Here is a 16,903-nt window from a genome sequence, read left to right as displayed (position 1 = left end):
GTTTTTGAAATAATTCATTTATTTATTTGTTGTCTAAGATTTAGGATGATTTTCTATGAGAATATGCAAAAATATTATGATATAAGTACCTGGATTTCAAATAATTCCACTTATTCATATAGGCAACCAGTTACTTCGCGTCGATATAGAGTCTAGATCGACACTGTTTACGTTTGTAGTCGATAAAAAGCAAACTATGGAAGACCAAACAGGCCAAAAAAACTTATTTTTCAGTAACGAAAATTTCAATGTATTATTAACGCTGAGGCTGGCCAGTATCAGATGGGTGACCATTTGTATGAGTTTGGTTTTTAATGTGTATGTGTGTGGGGGCCAGGCTCCCCAAAATGGGGGAGGGGCAATTTAAAGCAAAATAAAAAAAAAAATTATTTCAGGGCGTTTGGTCCACCGTAGTCGAAAGGCGGCAAACGTTTTCAAACGGGATCGAAAAAATGATGCTATTTTTAACACAAAGGGCACAATATTTATCGAATTTTTTTTTTTTTTTTTTTTTGTATCGATTCTTCAAAGCATGCCCTGTTTAATAATGGTCATGCATTATTCGGCTCGCTAAAAAAAAATTGTTAATTTATTTATCAAAGATTTTAAAATGGCTTTTTTCGTATAAATATTAAAAAAAAAATTTTTTTGTTTTGCTTAACTTAAATTAATTATTTTACTTAACATATTCACCGAATTTCACACTTCAAAACTCAAAAGCGGAATAATTAAACACAATCGAAGTTCTGATATTCAGACGTCAAAATAAGGTATGCAAACAAGTTTTTTTTTGTTTTTTTTTAATCTATATTTCTGTCCCTTACAACAACACAATGTTTTGTTCAGTTTCAGATTATTATTTTAAGCATATTTGTACCACCTCAAAACAAGGGGGGGGGGGTTGTAAGTAAAAAAAAATATATATATAAATATCGTTTATGAAAAATAAATACTGTTATAAAGTTCATTCTTCTCTTTATAATCGCTGAAAATTTCGTATTGATCGGATAATTACCTGATTTTTGGTAGATTTTTAAAAAGACGGTCCGGCAAAAAGTAATTACCCCCCCACCCACCCACACACACACATACACACACAGTTTTGTCGGTGCCTAGGCTATTCTGTCCTCAACTGGGCATTTTATTTATTTTATTTATTTATTTATTTTTTTTATTATTTATTTATTTATTTATTTTATTTTTTATTTATTTATTTTTTTTCAAGTGTCCCATTTTGAGGAACTGGATACTCCATGCATTAAAAACTGTGTCGAACTTTGTCATGATGGGGATCCAGTCAATAGATATGTTGTGTTATTATGGTTGTGTGTGTGCATGTGTTATAAGTTTATCATTAAAAAAAACCCATCAAATTGCTTGATTGTGCGTTTGACTAGAGCTAATGTTAATCATTTTGTTTAAATATTTTACATTACTCTATATGTTGAGGACATCCGGGTTTCATCTGATAATCGTAGGTTTAGGATAAAATCAGACTTGTTTGTATTCCAGAAAATTTATTATTCCTGTTAGGAGCTAATAGCTACAAGTGGGTCTATCAGGAACGATGAATCTTTTTGGAATATAAATCAGCCTAATTTTATCCTTGAATCTAGGATGATCAGATAGCTTAAATCCGGGTATCCTATATAGCCGTAGTTATTTGTTGCACTGGCATTGATATTAAAACTCTACTTTTCTATTTAAAAAGTAAAAACTTCCTAATAATACTTGGCTGTGGATATACAAGCAATTTCAAAAAGGATAACTAATTTGTATATTCCTTTAAAAATAACTTTAATCATTCATTTTTCTGGGGGGGGGTTATGATTGTCTTCATTTAACTATTACGCTCAGTTTTATTTATGCACATTTCAGTATTGCGCATAATTGTATAGTATTTAGAATGAAAAAGTTTTTGCACATTATGTTTGTGTAACGGTCCCTACCAAACTACATTGTGAATTCTTTGGTCTACAGATTGAAAGTTGATATATGGGGTATTCGGACATGTGGAATAATTTTTTTTTCTGTTTTCTTCATTTAACTATTATGTGTGCATCCAAACTCATAGCTTGTAACCAAAAACTTTTTTTAAAAGTTAAATAAAAAATAAAAAAATTAATAGAGATAAGAATTGTTCTGCATCAAACTTTCGGTTATATTAAGCAATATATTTTAAAGGGATTTGCGCATGTGCATGAATGTTAATCAAGTATGTGCTCAATAAAATTCTTAACTATTGAATTTATGGAATATTTATTCTCGGCAACTGGGTGAGTAATGTGAGTACATGTATTTTGTTTTTGTAAACTTTACTGGTGGGAGTACCAAATCCATGCTATAACCTCTAACAAAAAGGCATTAAAATATTTGAAACTAATGCTACATTTATTGCGTATATTCACCTTCAGATAGGTATTCTACAAGGTTTGTGTGTGTGTGTGTGTGTACTTAATAATTATGAATATGAAAAATTAACTTATGAGAGCCGATTCTCAACAGTAGATCTTGGTATACACAAAAGGCTCAATATTCTTTGAGATAGGGCATCATAGTAATAATAAATAATTAAAGAAGCTTACTTTATCACATGAATGCAGATTCACCGCAGTTCCCGATTTCCAGAAGCGTATTTTTATCCAAAATGTCTCTGTATGGCATTGAAATATTTATAAATATATGAAATAAGAACAAGATTTCTGACAATCTGGAACCTTCAGTTAAGGGTTAAGATAAGCCCCTTCGAAATATTGAGCCTTTTATGTGTGCAATATGACTTATTGGATCAACACAATTCCGATCTTGAGAAGTTGAATTTTCTTGTTACCAATGTTTTGTATATTGCTTCTAATAATGATGAGGAAAAACAATAACAATACTAATGCATCATGAATGTGAGGGATTTGAATAGAAAAATTTTATGACTAAAAAAAAAATTGATAGCTACAGATATAAAGTGGCTTTGTTTTTTGTTTTACTATTGAAGTCACTGCTTATCACAGCCAAGCGCCACTCGAGGATAAGAGTTAATGAAATGGAAATGAATGCCAGCCGAAATTTAACAGGGCCTCTGATGCATATGTAGCAGCATGACATGTATGCAAATGACCAAGCTGTGGTACAAGGTGAGGTCACAGCAGAGGAAAAGAAGGAAAAGAGACAATTTTTGGAACCATGTGTTGAGCGACTAAATTGTTACTTCAGCAACTCAACACTCACCTTTTAAAATGACAACTTCTATAGGTTTCCAGGTCTGCTGAAAACGAATATCACATTCAAATTTTGTGCAGACAAGTAGTTTTCTGGATATTAAGACATTTTTTCCAATGTATTACTTGATGGATATTAGTGGCCGTCACCATTCTTACCGTGGGAGAAGGGGAGCGTTTTGTAACATTTATGCGCATTAGTACTTGGTCAGTTTGGAAAAAAAAATCATTGGATAATGAAGATCTTAATATCCAGAAAACTACTTGTTTGCTTTAAGTTTAAATGTGATCTTCGTTTTCAGCATACCCAAAAACCCATGTCACCAATTTAATGGTGAATATCGAGTTCCTGTAAAGTAAAAAAACAAGATACCTACTAATCTGTATTAACCTTTAAACTGTGCATTGAATGGATACCATAATACTTAGTTCACTGTACCTTATAATAAAGGTTCATACAACATTTCAGCCAGATCGGCTAAGTAGTTTCTGAGAAAACTTATAGCGTAAATGTGTTATTGTGGTGACTAATCCCTATTGATTCATTAATGTGCATACACTGGCTTGTATGAGCAATGGTTTATATTCTAGTGATTTTGTCTCCAGTAACTGCACAAAGCTAGATACTTGACCAGACCAGATGAATTCTTATCCTGAAATTGAGCAAAATTCAGAAAAGATCACAAAAAACTTAAACTATAACATAATTAAGTGGTCAATTAAGGAGAGACGAATTAATAATTTTCTTCATTGCTGTACTAACTCAACGTTTAAGAAGTAAAGGAGAATCTTGATTAAACTGTTGGATATTTATGTATGTATCTCAAATGTTTATGCTGTGACATTATTGTATAATGTATCAACCAAAATCTTTTTTTTTTTTTTCTTGGTCCCTCTATAAAAGGAGGGTGAACCTGTAAATTCATCCTTGTCAGTTCGTTCGTTTGTCTGTCCGCACTTTACTCAATAACAGAGTACAAAAATAGACTTTGTGGCTTAGTGGGGGATGCCCTTTTCTCTACCCTGCAACCTCTCTCCCACAGAAGAGACGTTGCGAGCCTATCCTTGTTTTATCATTATTTTCATGGCAGGTACTCGTCTGAACTCCAATCTCTGGTCCCCCCTCGCCAATCTTTCACGAAAAACACCCGTCTAGCTGAATCCACTGTGAAAAATTTCCCCCACTCTATATCTGTGCCTAAATCAAAACGCGGATTCCATAAACAAAGCTTCTTTCTTAGAACTGCACGCCTGTGGAACTCTGTTCCGTCTGCCTGCTTCCCTCCGGACTACAACTTGGATGTCTTCAAGTCCAATGTTAACAAATTCCTAATGAACCGCCCCCTTAATTAAACACTTCATCAAATCTCCACACTAACGTAATGTACTTTCAATAACCCTTATCCCTGAGTGGCTTCCGGGCCTTGATAAGTGGTGATCACTGTGTAAAAAAAACAAAAAAACTACATCTTGAAATTTTGCACAAACATTAAATGATATGAGTAAAAAAGTAACAGAATGGATTTTCCGAAAAACTCCGGTTGCCCCCCCCCCCAGATTAAAATGGCTAAAATTGATACTTTTGTACTTATTAAAAAAAAAAGGTGATGACTTTGATTTTTATAAAACTTACTGAAAAGTTTAACTGATTTCTATATAATTTTGTTTGTCTATACTTCACAATAACTCTTGGGTGTGCTCCAGGGGCTCTTTTATAGCTAATAAAAACACTATATTTTTGGGACTATCTTATCATATTTGTCCAAAATTTTCTGTGTATGTCTATTTAGCAGTTTTGCATGGTGCTGAACTTTGGGAACTTTGGGGGCTAAATGAGGGGGTGCAATTGGACTTGGTTATTTCTTTTTTTTTTTTTTGCATGGTGCAGAACTCAAATTTACATTAAGGCCTAAAACTGCACTGTTTGTTCATTTTCACCAAGATGTGGCATCCCTTGAGAACTTTTGGGACTAAATAGGGGAGGGGGGGAATGCTGAATTTAGTCATTTTTTTTTATATCTCGTTCACTGTGCACTCACGGAGGACCATGTATGCTCCACTTGTTTTTTCTTGAATTTCTGAAAGCCATCCAACACATGCCAGCATGTAAAATGGACATTAAACCAAAAATCATAATGTACAAAGCGCTTTCCCTTGCATGAGAATCTGGGATCGACGTATGAATTCAAATTACACTGACTAAAAAGAATGAAGATATGATATCAATTTGGGGGCAAGAAAGTAAATTTTTTTTTTTTTTTTTTCAAATTTCTCTTTAGATAGTCAAACTGTGTTTATCATAATGCAATGCAAGTGCAGTATGATTTATTGAAATAATTTTTAGTGAATGTATACTTCTTGATTGTTTTGGGACATGTGAGCATTTCTTCTGAATCATTGAGAACCTCGATATGTGTATTCCTGCTCCAAGTTTTGAAACTATTATTACCATTTCTAATATTTTTTTCATTTCTCTAATTTTCAAGTGTCATAAATACAATAGTATAAAAACGTTGCATTTACCTTTCATAGATATCCTGTACGACTGCAGATTTGAAAATATTACTGTAGTCCAATTAATCAAAATGAAATATACTTATCCAAATACCATGATTAATGTAGTGTCAGAATAGATGCAGTTATGTGGGTTAATCTAAAAAAAAAAAAAACTAGAAGTCTGTGAAATAAACTTATGATAGTAAATTAAGGAAATATATATGGCAATTAAGTTACATAGAATTTTCTATGTTTCATCTTACACGTTAACCAATCAAACTGTTATTTCTGCTCTCATTTTCATGAGCCAATGGTTGGGCTTTTATCAGACAAAGGTTTGGTTTACTGGTATTTCACCTTATTTTTGAAGAGCAGTAAGCCATCCTTCTTTGTGTTATATATAGTAGCTCCTTCAACCCACTGTAAGGGTGTCTGTGCATGGAATTTTTTGTGGCAAGAGTTGTGCAATCTCTACCCACACCTCTCCGAAGTCAACATTATTAAATGCCAGTGGCAAGTGAAGGCTCAGGATGACTGGAAACAATGCCGAGATAAGCAAAGAACACATACAGTGCCAAGAATTCCCAAATGGTCATCCATCTGGTACTAGCCAGGCTCACCGTTGCTTAACTTTGGTCTGACAAGAACCGGTGTATCAAGGTGATTGATTATGCTGTATACACACAACTAATATTGTCCAGGATGTAGTAAAGACTTTTTTTTTTTTTTTACATCTTTTTAAAACTTATACAGAAAAAGAAATAACATTTTAGTTGTGAAAGAGACTAATTTTTTATAGTCTTCAAATACAAATTAGTTATTTTTGAGTTTGCGGCCATGATTGGAAAAAAATGTTTCCATATTACCTGTTGTTCAAGTGGAAATATGTTTTTATTTAAATAAACTGTAGTGAAGTATGATTGTATAGCGCCATTCACATGGTGCAACAATAACAAATGAAAGCTGTCTAATCATAATTTGACGCAGCAACTTAAATGCTATTTAGGTCTAACTGTTAAAATATTACTAGGTGGAAGTCTCCGTCCAGTCTTGAAAGACGATAGATACCCCCTGTAAGGGTAGCTGTGCATGGAATTATAAAGCCAGGGGTGCGCAATCTCCAAGCACACTTCTCCTGCATCAGCACTGCTTGAATCCAATGGCAAGAAGTTCAGGACGACTGGAAACAATGCCGAGATAAGCGGAGAGCACATATAGCACCTGGAATTACCAAATGGTCACCCATTTTAGTACTGACCAGGCTCTACGTTGCTGACCTTTGGTGATCAAATGGGAACCGGTGTGTCAACATGATTTTGCCGTATTGTTAGAGGTAACTTTATATGATAGACATGGAATGTACTTATTTAGTGTGTTATGCAATAGTTTTAAAATAAAACCATGGTCAGAAGTGAATTGCTTTATGTTGTCTGGAGTTCAGCTGTATGGATTTATTTTCTAGAGTATTTTATAAAGGATTTGCTAAATTAAAAAAAAAACAAAAAAAAACAATATTCAATTTCCAGAATTCCAGTATGATATGAGAAGTTATGAAAAAAAAAAAAAAAACCCATTCCTTTTGTATGTCAGTTTTGGAGTTTGAAATCTGAGCCAAAAATAACATTTTTACTTTTTGTTCTAATTGTCTTTCGTAATGACACCGAAAACGTTCAGTGCAGCTGCAAGCATCCAACATGGCTGCATTCAGCCTGCTCCTCACTCTGCGTTGCAACCTATTACTCGCAATAAATTACTGAAGCATTTAGTTGTTAGACAAGAAACTAGCAAAATAACCATCCTAGGATGGGTATTCTGCAAGTTTATAATAAAATCATTGCACCACCTTTTATGTCAGTTTTATGAAGATTGAGATAGGTTTCTGAATTTTTTAGATGAAGATTGATAATTTTGATTATTGGGACTACTGTTTTCATGTTATTCGCACAATTTAACCTCCGACCATCATCAGGTGTACCTTGTCAAACTCGTGAATCTGTACAGAATTTCAAATGAACCCTTTATTTTAATCCACAGGGGTAGCATGCTCTTGTTCCATCAGCCATAACCAAGTTGTAGTCTTAAGTAATTCACAATTGTATTTTTATTATCGCCCCCACTGAGGATTGAACTAGGATTGAAAGATGTATATGTTGCTAAATTTGGTGTCTAGAATTCTCATATCAATTAGATGATTTTGATTTTAGGAAAATGTCTTACATTTTAGGCTTAAGTTCAAGGGGTCTCCAGAAGGGATTAAAAATCAAGGAGTTTTGATAAATTTGTGTTTTAATAATTATGGATAAAATTTTGTGAAAATCAGAAATATTTGAATTTTCACATGGGATGTTATGCTTCATAACATGGGAGGTTGAGCTTATACTATGCTTCATAACATGGGAGGTTGAGCTTATACTATGCTTCATAACATGGGAGGTTGAGCTTATACTATGCTTCATAACATGGGAGGTTGAGCTTATACTATGCTTCATAACATGGGAGGTTGAGCTTATACTATGCTTCATAACATGGGAGGTTGAGCTTATACTATGCTTCATAACATGGGAGGTTGAGCTTATACTATGCTTCATAACATGGGAGGTTGAGCTTATACTATGCTTCATAACATGGGAGGTTGAGCTTATACTATGCTTCATAACATGTGAGGTTGAGCTTATACTATGCTTCATAACATGTGAGGTTGAGCTTATACTATGCTTCATAACATGTGAGGTTGAGCTTATACTATGCTTCATAACATGGGAGGTTGAGCTTATACTATGCTTCATAACATGGGAGGTTGAGCTTATACTATGCTTCATAACATGGGAGGTTGAGCTTATACTATGCTTCATAACATGGGAGGTTGAGCTTATACTATGCTTCATAACATGGGAGGTTGAGCTTATACTATGCTTCATAACATGGGAGGTTGAGCTTATACTATGCTTCATAACATGGGAGGTTGAGCTTATACTATGCTTCATAACATGGGAGGTTGAGCTTATACTATGCTTCATAACATGGGAGGTTGAGCTTATACTATGCTTCATAACATGGGAGGTTGAGCTTATACTATGCTTCATAACATGGGAGGTTGAGCTTATACTATGCTTCATAACATGGGAGGTTGAGCTTATACTATGCTTCATAACATGGGAGGTTGAGCTTATACTATGCTTCATAACATCCCTTTAAAATATAACAAAGAAACTGAAATGTTGGGTGTATTCATTACTTGTACTTTGTACCTAATCAAAAGTATATCTGAATTTCTACAATACGGTATAATCATGTCCACATACCTGTTCACCGAAGTTAAGCAACATTGAGCCTGGTCAGTACCAGATAAATGACTGTTTGAGGATAGCAGGCGATGTATGTAGGAGGACGTCAACACCTCTCTGCAAGGTCTGCAAAACATTGATATTGTCATCTCCTCCTAATGAGGGTATACATGCAACTGGGGATTACTTGTGAATTTTATACTTGCACCGAAATTCCTTCAGAGTGCCTCTTTCTAGGAAACTAAATACAGCCCATATTACAACCGCTTCTGGTTAGCAATTTCTTTTCCAAAATTCATAATGATCAGTTACTTAGTTTAGGAGTTAATCCTGTACATATAAATATATAAACATATACAAATAGCTAACTTTTATTTATTTATATATATATATATATATATTTATTTAAATAAGAATTCAAAATTTATTAGATCAGATGTTCAAAACTGGGAATACAGTGAAAAGTATGAATTTTCCAAACTCCATAAAGGAAAACGTTTTCACTGTATTCTGTTTTGAACATATTACCAAATAAATTTTGTAAATTTTTATTTTTTTGTCATTTAAATGCCTTCGCATGTTGATTCTCTTTCTGGACCTTTTTTTTTTTTTTTGTCTCAAGTTACGATTGAATCTGTAAATATTCATATTTTTATCATTATTTGTATATTCTTGTTTTGAAAAAATATATATATATATAAAAAGTTGAATTTTTTTCTTGCTTTGACATATTAAAACCCTACTTTTTCTATTTAAAAATGATTAAAACTTTTTAATATACTCAGTTATGTATATGCAACGACTACATGAAGGTTAACTAATTTGCATATTCATTTGAAAAGCGAACGTTAATTTTTTTGTAGTTTCTTATGAGATGATTGGTTTCATTTTAGTATTACTGTAAATTCTATTTATGCATAGTTTCTACATTCTGCATAATTGTAGAATTTAAGATAAAAACGTTCTATTGTATGGAGATATATATATACACGCATACACACACAAGTGACTTTGTTGGTGTGTGTGTGCGCGAGAAGTCTACCAAACTCCTCTCTGAATATTTGTTCTACAGAATTGAAATTTTATATATAGGGTATTTGGACATGTAGCCACACTTGATTTGGCTTTTAGCCGGTAAAATAACAGCTGTGAAGAGTTTAAAATGAAAAGACATTGACCTTAGCTTTTTTTAGCTTTTTTTTTTTTTTTTTTTTTTTTTTTTGCACATATGCAAATTAAGTTAAAGGTTAAATGTTTTCTTTGCAGTTTTTGCATGCATATGGATTTAGGTCATATACTAATAGATAAGGCTGGAGATCTGTTTTGGTTTCGATCCTAGCTGATGGCACTCAAGTCATTTTTTTTTGTTTTGTTTTTTGTTACTTTTTGAAATCACTAGTTTATATTAGGTACACTAAAATAATCGATAGAGAATTTGCTCTTTAATAATAAATACAATATCTGCATAAATTAAAATGTAATATTTAAGCATATTTTACAATTAGGCAATGTCGGGTGGCCTGCTAGTACATGTAATACATGATGAATTACACATTGGGTTACATGTTATGTTTTTCATTCTGATCAGTTAAATTGGAGGGATTTATTTTTCTTTTAAAGAAATTAAATATTACTCTAGAATATATATATTTTTTTTCACTTGGCTATAGATTTAGGAAAAAAAAAAATGTTTAAACTGAACCAAAAGAAAATCTTAAAATTTACAGATGAAGGTGGAAGGGAGGAGGGTATTATTTTAGCAATGAGAATTCCAGGAATCAATCTGCCAGGAATCTTTAAAATCTAACTTTTCAATTAAGACAATGATATAATGCACATTTACATATACGCATGAACGCACATGGACACGCCTCCCACCCGCATGCTCATAATCCCAGAAACATGTGCATACTCAATAACACATACACGCACACAAAAATGCACGCACATGCCCACGAGCGTGCATGTGAGTGTAACACATGCATGCACGTGACCAAGAGTTACTATAAATAGCGCCCATCGCCCCTCCCCCCCTCTCGCTTTCCACTGAATCTAGCATACTTAGAAAATAGTCGTTTAATGAGTTTTTCTTTGTTTCTGAATTTGGGAGATGAGGATTGATTCTTCGTATTTGGATTCTTCAGACTACTGTTCTCATTTTCAGTGTTTTCGAAACATTTTCGTCGATGTAACCTCCGACCTTCTTCCGGCGTATCTTGTCAAACTCGGGAATCTGCATAGAATTTCACTGTGTGTGTATGTGTGTGTGTGTGCACAGTAATATTATGTATTAATAGTTGTGGGAAAGAAAAGAAAAAACCTATAGCTTTAGAAAAATATCAACATTTAGAATAAAATGATTGAAGAGTATTGAGTTCAAACCATGGTGAGTTTGAAAGATTTTCATGCTGCCTTTCTTTGAAGTTGATCATTTATAATGTGCACAAAAAGTTGATCATTTATAATGTGCACAAAAAGTTGATCATTTATAATGTGCACAAAAAGTATGTTGTGTATATTTTACTAGCAGTTCAGCCTGGCTTTGCTCGGACCCTATGTACTGTTCATAACTTTATATATTAAAAAGTTTGACTATAGTCCAGGTAACCTACATCTAAAATTTCAAGTGTTTCGACACAAAATTAGCACAGGAGTTTGATAGTCTGCAAAGATCAACTCTTTCAACTTTGACCTCTTGGTAGCTAAATTTTCGCCTGAAAACTGATTAAAAAGCTTGCTGCATGTTTGAATACTCTTTATGTAAAATTTCAAATGTTTAGACCCAAAATTGGCTGAATAGTTTGCTAGAGACCTCAAAGGTCAAATTTTTTTAACTTTGACCTCTTGGCAGCCAAATTTTTGGCCAAAAACCGATTAAAAAGTTTGCCTCATGTCTGAATACTTTATGTGAAATTTCAAATGTTTAGACCAAAAATTGGCTGAGTAATTTGGTAGACTGCAGAGGTCAATTTTTTTTTTTTTTTTTTTAACTTTGACCCTTATTTTTACCTCTAACCATTTATTGTTTTGGGCTCAAATCAAATTAAGTTTGATCCATGTCGAAGTAACCTACATCTAAATTTTCAAGTATTTAGACCCAAACTTGGTGGAGGAGTTTGGTAGAGTTCTCAAAGGTCAAATCGTTGACCACTTGACAGCCAAATTTCTGACCAAAAACCGATTAAATGATTTTGTCAAATCTCGGGTCTGTAGACTGAAAATTGACAATAGTTTGGTAGGGAAATATACACACACAGATAATTTCACTCTTATTGATATGTACAGGAGAAAGGAGGGATTAACAAATCATTTTCTAAATTTGTTTAGTTCCTTGATTATTAATTTGCTGATAATGGGAAAACAAATCATAGAAACTGTTTCTCTATTTTATGGTGTTGGAGTTTAGAATAAGTGCCAATTAGAGGAGTTTCCGTCAGGCTTTACTATGAGCAAATTTAATTATTTTAACTTTTGTGAAAACAAATAATAGCAATAGTTATATATAATAAGAAATAATATTGTATAGCTAGAGAACAAAATAGGTTTAAGGGTCCTAAAATTCATACTAAAATGGTCGCAAGAACCCATGGCATAGTGGACAGAGTACTTGGTAAAATTCAGTCATAAAAGTTAAACCTCTGGCGGTTGAAAGTGCAGGCCACACTCAAAAATACAATTGCTAATTACTTAGGACATCTGCCCAGTCATGGCTGACAGAACAAGGATCAAATAAGGGTTCCTTTCTAAATTTCATGTAGAAAGATTTCTGCGTTCAACAAGATAAACCTGAAAAAGGTCAGAGCTTACATCGACTGAAATGTGAAAATAACATTCAAGATGGGAACAGTAGTCTGAAGAATTCATATACGTTTTCTCATTACTAAACTAACTTTACCTATTCGTTACCAGAGATACAGTGAACTCATTTTAGATGTTAATTTTTATTTGTTTGCACATATTTTAATCTTGTACAACTTCTATTATATTTTTTGATTTACAATAATTTATCTCTTGCTGGCTTTTAATTTTAGTTAATTATTTTTAAAGGTTTAATACTTGCAGTTATCTGGGCAGAAGTAATTTTAAGTTTGGTTTAAGTGTGTTATTGACAATAACATGGTACACCAATAACCAGTGAAAATTGACTAGTCAGAAACAAAATACTATTTTGAAAATCCAACAAACTTTTTTTTTTCTCTTGAATTGGAAGCCATGCTTAATTTCAAGAGTTTCCAATGAGTAATTTTTCTATACAAGTCCTGGATATGAAAATTTTTCGATAGATTGCTATTCTGTACAGGTTCTGGACTTCGATTTAATTTTTATGGAGCAATTCTGGTTTAGAACGTGAATTTGATTAATCAGTTCCTATTGGCAGTGTTTATAAATAGGATCTCCCAACTTTCATGGAGGATACCCCATTATGAATCAAAAATATTGCAACACATTCCTTTTTTTTCTTTCCATTTTTTTCCTTTCCATTTTTTTTCTTTCCATTTTTTTTCTTTCCATTTTTTTCTTTCCATTTTTTTTTCTTTCCATTTTTTTTTTCTTTCCATTTTTTTTTTCTTTCCATTTTTTTTTTCTTTCCATTTTTTTTTTCTTTCCATTTTTTTTTTCTTTCCATTTTTTTTTTTCTTTCCATTTTTTTTTTCTTTCCATTTTTTTTTTCTTTCCATTTTTTTTTTTCTTTCCATTTTTTTTTTTCTTTCCATTTTTTTTTTCTTTCCATTTTTTTTTTCTTTCCATTTTTTTTTCTTTCCATTTTTTTTTTCTTTCCATTTTTTTTTTTCTTTCCATTTTTTTTTTCTTTCCATTTTTTTTTTTCTTTCCATTTTTTTTTTTCTTTCCATTTTTTTTTTTCTTTCCATTTTTTTTTTCTTTCCATTTTTTTTTCTTTCCATTTTTTTTCTTTTCTCTCTCTGTCGCTCTCTCTATATTACATTTGCTAGAATATCTAACTTCTTGCCTAGTTTTTCTAATCCTTTCATATTAAGTTTCTTTTAGCTTATCCTCCTTTTTATGTGTGTCTTTTTAGGTCCAGCAACAGTGCGAATGGTTTCCAATAATGGCCCACCCTTGCCTATGCCTATGCAGGTTGCCCCAGGCCACATGGTCCAGCAGATTGTGGATGAGCATGGCATCCTGACAAATGTGATATTAGCCCCCCAGATGCCAGGAATGCCTCCAGGGACTCCCATGACGGTAGGATATTATGTATGTATTTATTGTTCCTCTCTCTTCCAGCCATGTGTAACGAGCCCCACCCATGGAGACAGGTGGTGGCCTGCACGCAGCACATCACGTGCACTGTACCTGGTCAGTGGACCATCTAGGCATCTTGCTGCTGCTGCTGCTATTGCTGCGCTTCTCTCTTTCCTTACTTTTTTCTTCTGCTCTCTTTCTCCCGTCGCTGATAATCTTGAAGATGTAAATAAAACTCCTGCTTTTTTAACTGATGCATCATGGTCATCATTGAACAATGTTTTAGTTTTTTTTTAAGTATTTTTTTTTACTAGTAAAAAAAATTTACTTCGGATTTGCTCATTTAAATCTAAAAGTCTTTTAAAAAAAAATATTTTCAAATGATTTGAAAATTATAATAAGATATAATTTGTCAGAATCAGGATTTTAAAAAGGATAAACTGATAATTCGCAAGCAGTAATACTCACTTTTTTCTTTTTAAAAAGAAAAAAGTGTTTGACATATCAATCCTGAAATATATTTTGTAGGTGCTCTAACCTGTTTCACTGCAAGTTTTGGATTTTAATTTGAGATCTACTCCACCAGGAATCTATTTTTCAAAAAAAAAAAAAAGAAAAAAAAAAAAAGAAAAGCAGTGCTATATCATAATCCTCATTACATTGCAAAATAAATGTGTCAAAAAAAGAACATTCGCCAACACGTACTCAATAGTAATGCCATTATGGACTCTAGCAATAATGTTAACACTGATTTGACCACTAACGCGAATACAAACTCTAACAATAACGTTGACATGGACTCTAATAATAACCCTAATACGAACTCTAACGATAATGTCAACATAGTTTACGAGGTCACTGCACTCTCGTTCTTGAAGAGGTGTCTGGTGAGAGCATGCACACAGTGTTCTCGGACGCTTCAGTATATGCCCATCGCACTAAATGACATATGAAATGTTCTGATATTTCTTTGTGTGCTCTAAACAAAGAGCTGCTGCTCTCTAGAAATTTTATTAAAAGATTCATGTGTTTGCTTCAGCAAATAAGTTAATATTTTCTTTTGGTGTCTGTTTTTATTTATTAACTTGTGCATCCATCTCCAGGAATCCTTCCTCCCAGACAGCATGTCTGCAATGTGCTACAGGGAAAGAGTCAAAATCAATTTCTAATGACTCACACGCTTTTTCCCTGTAAATCTAGAATCAAGAAATTTTGCAGTGTTTTGGCCTCATTCCAGGCAGCAATGGAAAATCTCAACTGTCAATTTTTGTCGGAGTGGTTGGATTTCTTAAAACCAGGTTAGGGGTCAGACTTTTTTTTTCAGCAGACTTAAAACGTTGAGAATCCCAAAGATTAGAAGTAGGAGTGAGAAATTTGGTGTTTTATATAATATTGGACACAAGTGAAAATCACAATTCCAAAGGTAAAAATAGGTATCTACACGAAAAAATTAATTAAAATTGAGTAGAATTTTAATAAAAATCAGTTTTATGGTATTTTGCCAATCTACCATTGATAAGAGCAGAAATACCCGCAAAGCAGGGGGAGATAAATCAGTCTGTAATTTTTATTAAACTTCTATTTTTTTTTTTTTTTTTTTTTTTTTTTTGTGAGGATATTTATTTTCGCATGATATCTATGTATATCAAAAAGTTTTTACTTGGAATGAGATGTTCACACATAACCAATATTATAAAAGCATTAGAAAATTTAGAAAGAATTATTTTTTTATATTATTTTTAGACAGATTCCTTTTTAACGAGTTCTCCAATCTCTAGCTTTTCTCCCATGCAGCACCTTTCTATTGCAGCAAATGTTCAGGATCAGTCTTTAATGCTTCATGTGCACAAAACAGAATTAGAAACGTTGCTTGACTGATTACCTGCCCTTGATATTGAACAGTGGAATCATCAAAGAATCCCGCAATAAACTGTTCTTATGCTATATATGCGAGAAACACACGTCTGGCTGAAACTACTATCAATAATTTCCCCCACTCTTTATCTGTGCCTAAATCTAAACATAGATTCCATGAGCAAGGCTTCTTTCTTAGAACTGCATGCTAGTGGAACTCTCTGCCGCTTGCCTGTTTCCCACCTGACTACAACTTGGACGTCTTCAAGTCCAACATAAACAAACTCCTGACAAACTGCCCCCCTTAAGTAAGACACTTTATCAAAAACCCCAATACTAATGATTACTACAATACTATCTCATTCATTACTGTACACGCAATAACCCTTATCCCTGAGTGGCCTTCGGATCTTGATAAGTCGTGACCCCCATGTAAAAAGAAAACAAAAACAATTGCCTTTTCGTGGTACCCAAGTATGTACCCTAACATCTTTTATAAAGATCCAGTGCGCCTTATACAAATTGAGTCTCCAAAATTTCCACGTATGGAATCCTTGATAAAATTCACGAGTCTGCTTGCAATCTAACCATATTTGATACGAAATAAACACCATTGTATGTCCGACTTGTCAATCCAGTTTCAGTTACAAAATGTCTTAAACTACTAATTTTATCATCATTCAGTGATATGGAAGGACACTTTTGTGAGTGTTTCATCAGTAAGAGATGTGATCCTTAATAGACATCAACTCGTTTCACCAAATTTGGTTGGATTTGAGAAAGGATTGTGAATTTCATTAACAATTTCGTAGGTAGCATGTTAAATAGGGCAAATTCACCAGCCCAAATATG

The 16,903-nt window shown here is 33.1% G+C and overlaps 1 protein-coding gene across 15 annotated transcripts in view; it reads left to right on the top strand.

Moving 5' to 3' along the window:
• The window catches only part of LOC145287875 (fibronectin type-III domain-containing protein 3a-like), a 791,938-nt gene that overhangs the window by 448,214 nt on the left and 326,821 nt on the right, over nt 1–16,903 (top strand). For 8 of the 15 annotated variants that reach the window (XM_080135773.1, XM_080135780.1, XM_080135777.1 and 5 more), the window contains one exon: nt 14,031–14,209. In XM_080135773.1, coding sequence (XP_079991899.1) covers nt 14,031–14,209 — 179 coding nt within the window. The remainder of the gene's footprint in view (nt 1–14,030; nt 14,210–16,903) is intronic. The other 7 variants (XM_080135781.1, XM_080135779.1, XM_080135775.1 and 4 more) reach the window with 1 other exon arrangement.

The sequence above is a fragment of the Euprymna scolopes genome, chromosome 11, assembly GCF_053919585.1.
Source record: "Euprymna scolopes isolate OS-2025 chromosome 11, ASM5391958v1, whole genome shotgun sequence".
Taxonomy (NCBI): Eukaryota; Metazoa; Mollusca; class Cephalopoda; order Sepiida; family Sepiolidae; genus Euprymna; species Euprymna scolopes.
The sequence above is the reverse complement of the archived record's forward strand: the minus strand, read 5'-3'. Positions and strand labels throughout refer to the sequence as shown.